This window comes from Lagenorhynchus albirostris, chromosome 10, assembly GCF_949774975.1.
Source record: "Lagenorhynchus albirostris chromosome 10, mLagAlb1.1, whole genome shotgun sequence".
Taxonomy (NCBI): Eukaryota; Metazoa; Chordata; class Mammalia; order Artiodactyla; family Delphinidae; genus Lagenorhynchus; species Lagenorhynchus albirostris.
This window is the reverse complement of record NC_083104.1, coordinates 102547044-102552637: the sequence shown is the minus strand read 5'-3', so window position 1 is coordinate 102552637 and position 5594 is coordinate 102547044. Positions and strand designations below refer to the sequence as shown.

Sequence of the window (5594 nt, the reverse complement as noted above, 5' to 3'; positions counted from 1 at the left end):
CTTTCAGGTTAACGTTCAGTGACGCATTTGTAGTGTTCACGACCGCTCCTCTAAGATGAGTTGAATTTACGCGGTGCCTTTTATCTGAGAGGTGCAAGCGTGCACTGGTCTTTGTATTCATCACATTGTTCACAGAGAAGTGGCTAAGCTGAAGACAGCCCTCGCCCGGGGCCCTGGATTCCACACGTTCACGGGGTTGCTGCAACCACAGCAAGCCGAGGAGGAAGGTCGGCTTTGTCCCCAGATCTTATCCACCTCCACACACCTGGGCTCCTTTCCTTGAATACTTTGGGTCAGTGAAGCTAAAAATATGCCTTCTGGTCTCTCTTTATTAAAAGAGAGGAAAGGCTATTAATTAAAAACATGAAAGTAGAAATTCTGTTTTCTTAAAATTACTAAACCTGGAAACACTTAGGAAACATTTAGTGAAAGAATAAAAATTGTTTGCAATAAAAATTAAGAGACCACGGGATTTGGACACATGCTTTTTTATTAGTATAGATATCTTAGACAACACTGCAGTTTCCAGAGGAGTCCCACGTTATTACACCAACAGTGTGAATTTCTGACAGAGGCAAGACTGAGCACCATAGTATACAAATAGAAGGACCATGCTTGATTGAGGACAACAGAAGTTCACTAAGGATGCACGACCTATTTCAGAAGTTCTCAGGCCTCCCCCTTGCTCTCCTCCTGGCCTCCGGCCACGTCCAGCCGCACACGGGGCTCAGGCCTCGTCCTCGCCCTCCTCCTCCTCAAACTCCCCCTGCTCGTCGGCCGTGGCGTCCTGGTACTGCTGGTACTCGGACACCAGGTCGTTCATGTTGCTCTCGGCCTCGGTGAACTCCATCTCGTCCATGCCCTCGCCCGTGTACCAGTGCAGGAAGGCCTTGCGGCGGAACATGGCCGTGAACTGCTCCGAGATGCGCTTGAACAGCTCCTGGATGGCCGTGCTGTTGCCGATGAAGGTGGCCGACATCTTGAGCCCGCGGGGCGGGATGTCGCACACGGCCGTCTTCACGTTGTTGGGGATCCACTCGACGAAGTAGCTGCTGTTCTTGTTCTGCACGTTGAGCATCTGCTCGTCCACCTCCTTCATGGACATGCGGCCCCGGAAGATGGCGGCCACGGTCAGGTAGCGGCCGTGGCGCGGGTCGCAGGCGGCCATCATGTTCTTGGAGTCGAACATCTGCTGCGTGAGCTCGGGCACCGTCAGCGCGCGGTACTGCTGGCTGCCCCGGCTGGTCAGCGGCGCGAAGCCGGGCATGAAGAAGTGCAGGCGCGGGAAGGGCACCATGTTCACGGCCAGCTTGCGCAGGTCGGCGTTGAGCTGGCCCGGGAAGCGCAGGCACGTGGTGACCCCGCTCATGGTGGCCGACACCAGGTGGTTGAGGTCCCCGTAGGTGGGCGTGGTCAGCTTCAGGGTGCGGAAGCAGATGTCGTACAGCGCCTCGTTGTCAATGGAGTAGGTCTCGTCCGTGTTCTCCACCAGCTGGTGCACGGACAGCGTGGCGTTGTAGGGCTCCACCACCGTGTCCGACACCTTGGGCGAGGGCATCACGCTGAAGGTGTTCATGATGCGGTCGGGGTACTCCTCGCGGATCTTGCTGATGAGGAGGGTGCCCATCCCGGACCCGGTGCCGCCCCCCAGCGAGTGGGTCAGCTGGAAGCCCTGCAGACAGTCACAGCTTTCTGACTCCTTCCGGACCACGTCCAGGACCGAGTCCACCAGCTCCGCGCCCTCCGTGTAGTGGCCCTTGGCCCAGTTGTTGCCGGCACCGCTCTGGCCTGCCGGAGGGAAAGGAGAATATCAGACACGAAAACTAGCAAGGAATTCCAGATTCTGTCATTTTGACTCTGCACTAGATTTAGAGATGACAGATTCTTCTCTTTTAGAAACCCTTCCTACCTACAAACAATTTTTCTATATACCAGTGACCCTCAAAAACACTGGAGATCTAATAAAGCAAAAAGGTTAGTTCATATGAGGCAGTTAATTAAGAAGATGGTTTAACAAAACCCAATTGGTTTAAAATTAAGAACAAAGAACCTTATGTAAATACTTAAATCAGCTACAAGGAACAGGCAGGGTGGAGGCACACGTGATCAGAAGAGGCCACTCCAAGCAGCTATCTCAGCCGCTCCTAACCTGTGCCTTTGGCCTTCGCTCCAGGAAATGCTTGCCTGTTGTCACTGGTCCTCTGAGATGACCAGTCACCTGGGAGCTGCTGTTGGAAGCTTCCCTTCGCTCTTTATTCTCTGCCCTCCCCAGGCTGCTCTGCCGTGGGACAGACCCTCTGCAGGCGGACCCCGTCCTTTGAGCTGTGCGGAGAGGGACCAGAGGAGCGACAGCCCGTGGACCGGGGGCAGTTAGGCCAGGACTCAGGGCCTCTGTGGACACACAGCCTCCAGCGGGGCACTCAGCAGTGAGCTGTGACCTCCACGGGATTTAGAAGGAAGTGGGCCTCCCGAGCCGGTGCCCGGGGAGCACGCTACGTACCGAACACGAAGTTGTCGGGCCTGAAGATCTGGCCGAAGGGTCCAGACCTGACCGAGTCCATGGTGCCCGGCTCCAGATCCACCAGGATGGCCCGAGGCACATATTTGTTACCTGCGGGGACAGAGCAGGACTCAGAGCTGCGGTAGGCAAAGGAATCACAGACAGTGCCCTGCTCTCTGGGCCTCTTACGGCAGAATTCAGCAGGGAAAATTCCAGATGAGACAAAAGTAGGAGATTAGAAGCGGTTTCTGCTCTACAAAGGGAGATAATGGCCTGCCTCGTCATGACAAACATGCAGGAGACTTCAGGAGCTCTGAAGTGTGTTTTTGAGCAGTTAAAAATGCATGCAGGAAGCCTTTCTTTGTCATTTGCATGTTCCTAATACATTGCGTCTGCCGCAGAACAGAAAGCAAGGTGAGGGGGCAGGAAAGCTTCCAATAATCACCGGCAGCTTCATTGTAGTACACGTTGATTCTCTCCAGCTGCAGGTCACTGTCTCCATGGTAACTGCCCGTGGGGTCGATCCCATGCTCATCGCTGATGACCTCCCAAAACTGGAAATAAAGAAAACCGCTTGACGGCCTGGCATCCGAAGTATCAGTAAAAATGGCTCCCTTCTCCCTCTCCTGTCCTTGGAACGGCGGCGTTGTGGTCAGACAGTCGAGGAGACCCAGACAGACCAATAGCTGCCCGCCCTGATCCTCCAGCAGCTGCTGCTGAGGGGCTCAGGAATCCGCCGCGCATCAGCCGTATGATGGCGACAGGCTGAAAAGCTGGGAGGAGCCCTGAAGGAGGAGAGTGGCCACAGCCGCGGGGGCTGTCACCCACGGCAGGGCTGTGTCAGCACCCCAGCTGATGGACGGGTCCTGGCAGGACCCACACAGGTGGACCCCGCCCTGCGGCTGCCGGCAGGGATCCGTGTTTCCTGGCACAAACCCGACCCAGCTCTCCAAGCGGCTTAGTGTTAGGCGCTATCTTACTGCCCTCCGGCCATTGACTGCAGCAGCGGAATGGTGGGGTAGCGCGGGCAGGAGCCCAGGAGCACGCGGGGAGCATGGCTGGAGCTGGCCACGGTGCGGGCGCAGGCTGCAGGCTGCATTGTGAATTTGCAGCAGGAAAGGGGGTGGCGGGGCTAGGGGGGGCAATATGGCGGTTCTGAAAGAGACCACGTCCTCGTGCAGGCGCCCGCCCACACCCATGCACCATGCCCGTGGCGCCTCACCCACTGCGGGCGACAGTCACAGCCCAGGACGGCCACCTGCCGCCGCGCAGGCGGGAATCAGACTCCGACGTTATACGTCATTCTGTCTAGCTGGTGCTCGCATTAAGGGATCTAACATCCCTGTCTTTCGGACCCACGAGAAGTCTCCATAACATCTGTCACCCAATGACACTGCATTTTTTCATTCAAACTACAGACAAAATATACAAATTAAATTCCATATGAGGCCACTGGATTATCATGACCAAAGGCCCTATCCACATCTCAGAGGCTAGTCAACCAGGGAAATACCAACCGCGTCCCTCAGAATGGCCGGGTCCGAGGAAATTTCAAAGGGGCCTTGATTAATCACACACAGCTGCGTCGCCGCGCGCACCGCGGCAGGTTCTGTGGTTCCTGGGCCCCGCCCCGAGCCCGCGCCGAGAACGCGCCACCCGGGGCGGCGGCCCCCTCCCGGGCCCTGGCGCGCACCCTGGGGACCCGCCACCCCTCTCCCGCCCCTCGCGCGCACCCGGGGACCCACCACCCTTCCCCGAACCCTCCTCGGTCTTCACCCTGGGGACCCGTCGCCCCCTCCCGGGCCCTGGCGCGCACCCTGCGGATCCGCCGCCCCTTCCCCGGCCCCTCCCGGGCCCTGGCGCACACCCTGGGGGCCCGCCACCCCTCCCCGACCCCCTCCTCGGTCTTCACCCTGGGTACCCGCCGCCCGCTCCCGGGCCCCTCCCGGGCCCTGGCGCGCACCCTGCGGACCCGCCGCCCCCTCCCCGGCCCTGGAGCGCACCCTGGGGACCCGCCATCCCTCCCTGACACCTCTTCGGTCTTCACCCTGGGGACCCACCACCCCTCCCCGACCCCTCCTCGGTCTTCACCCTGGGGACCCGCCACCCCTCCCCGGCCCCTCCTCGGTTTTCGCCCTGGGGACCCGCCACCCCTTCCCGGCCCCTCACGCGCACCCTGGGGACCCGCCACCCCTTCCCGACCCCTCCTAGGTCTTCACCCTGGGGACCCAACGCCCCCTGCCCGGCCCGCCCCGGCGCGCACCTTGGCGCCGATCTGGTTGCCGCACTGGCCCGCCTGGATGTGCACGATCTCGCGCATGGTGCCGGCTGCGGAGCGGGTGGAGGCGCGGGCCCTAGGTTAGGCTATGCGCGGCGCGAGGCGGCAGACACGGGCGCAGAAACCTGCCGTCGCCCCTCCTGCCGCGCCTTTTATAGCGGATGCCCCGCCCCCGCTCGGTGACGTCAGCGGACGGGGCGCGGGGGCGGCACGGCGGGGCGAGGGGACTGCGGCACCGCGAGGGGGAGCCGGGGCGCGGCGCGAGGTTCCGGCCGGGGTGGGCTGCGCGGGGTGCCCGGGGTGCCCGGGGTGGGCAGCCCAGCCTTCCCCGTGGGGTTTGCGGCGTCCCTAGGCTCCCTGCCTCCCGGGCAGGGTCCCGGGCCCGCGGCCTCGATCTCCTCCTTTTCGGGGTGGGAATGGCGGCGGGTGCAACCGCGGGGAGGGGGTGCGGGGCGGGGAGGATGGGGGTCCCGGTGCGGGCCGAGAATGGCTGTCTTCGGGGAGGCCGGGGATGGCGGGGTGGGCGCCCTCCGCCTCTGCCCACGTGTGGAAGGCGGTCGGTGGGGGAGGGGCCGGGAGAAGTGCCTGGGCGCCTGGGCCTGTCTCGCGTGTGCTTTGGGTCCTGGGTCCTCGCACAGGCCGCTTGCATGTGCAGAATATCGCGTGCGCGCCTGGGTGTCCCAGCGAGCACGGCATCCCGGCGTCAGCCCAAGCACGTGCCTTCCACGCGTTATGTCCCCTCGTGCCCACAGCCACCGTATGGGGCTCGACCTCCAGCTCCAGGCCACCAGCCGCATGTGGCCACTCAACACCTGA

General features: G+C 61.4%; 1 protein-coding gene and 1 long non-coding RNA gene across 4 annotated transcripts in view; one reads left to right on the top strand and one right to left on the bottom strand.

Moving 5' to 3' along the window:
• Positions 1-472: 472 nt before the first annotated feature.
• Positions 473-4894, bottom strand: LOC132527765 (tubulin beta-2A chain). 2 transcript variants are annotated; one of them, XM_060163792.1, is made up of 4 exons: positions 4764-4894; positions 2946-3054; positions 2501-2611; positions 473-1788 (listed from the first exon to the last, which is right to left on the bottom strand). In XM_060163792.1, the coding sequence occupies exons 1-4, from the start codon at positions 4818-4820 to the stop codon at positions 728-730; spliced, it is 1338 nt and encodes a 445-aa protein (XP_060019775.1). In that variant the 5' UTR covers positions 4821-4894; the 3' UTR covers positions 473-727. The 2 variants fall into 2 exon arrangements, with proteins under 2 accessions (XP_060019775.1, XP_060019777.1); XM_060163794.1 differs by lacking the exons at positions 2501-2611; positions 2946-3054; positions 4764-4894 and adding an exon at positions 2185-2388.
• A 146-nt stretch (positions 4895-5040) lies between these two features.
• Positions 5041-5594, top strand: part of LOC132527764 (uncharacterized) — a 67387-nt gene continuing 66833 nt past the window's right edge. For both annotated transcript variants that reach the window (XR_009543081.1, XR_009543080.1), the window contains exon 1: positions 5041-5188. This is a non-coding gene — a long non-coding RNA (uncharacterized LOC132527764). The remainder of the gene's footprint in view (positions 5189-5594) is intronic.

Coding starts and splice junctions, on each gene's coding strand:
- LOC132527765 (XM_060163792.1), bottom strand. CDS start 4,820: ATGCGCGAGATCGTGCACATCCAGGCGGGCCAGTGCGGCAACCAGATC. Junction 3,055..4,763: donor GCAACCAGATCGGCGCCAAG/GTGCGCGCCGGG, acceptor CTTTATTTCCAG/TTTTGGGAGGTCATCAGCGA. Junction 1,789..2,500: donor GCCCGACAACTTCGTGTTCG/GTACGTAGCGTG, acceptor TCCCTCCGGCAG/GCCAGAGCGGTGCCGGCAAC.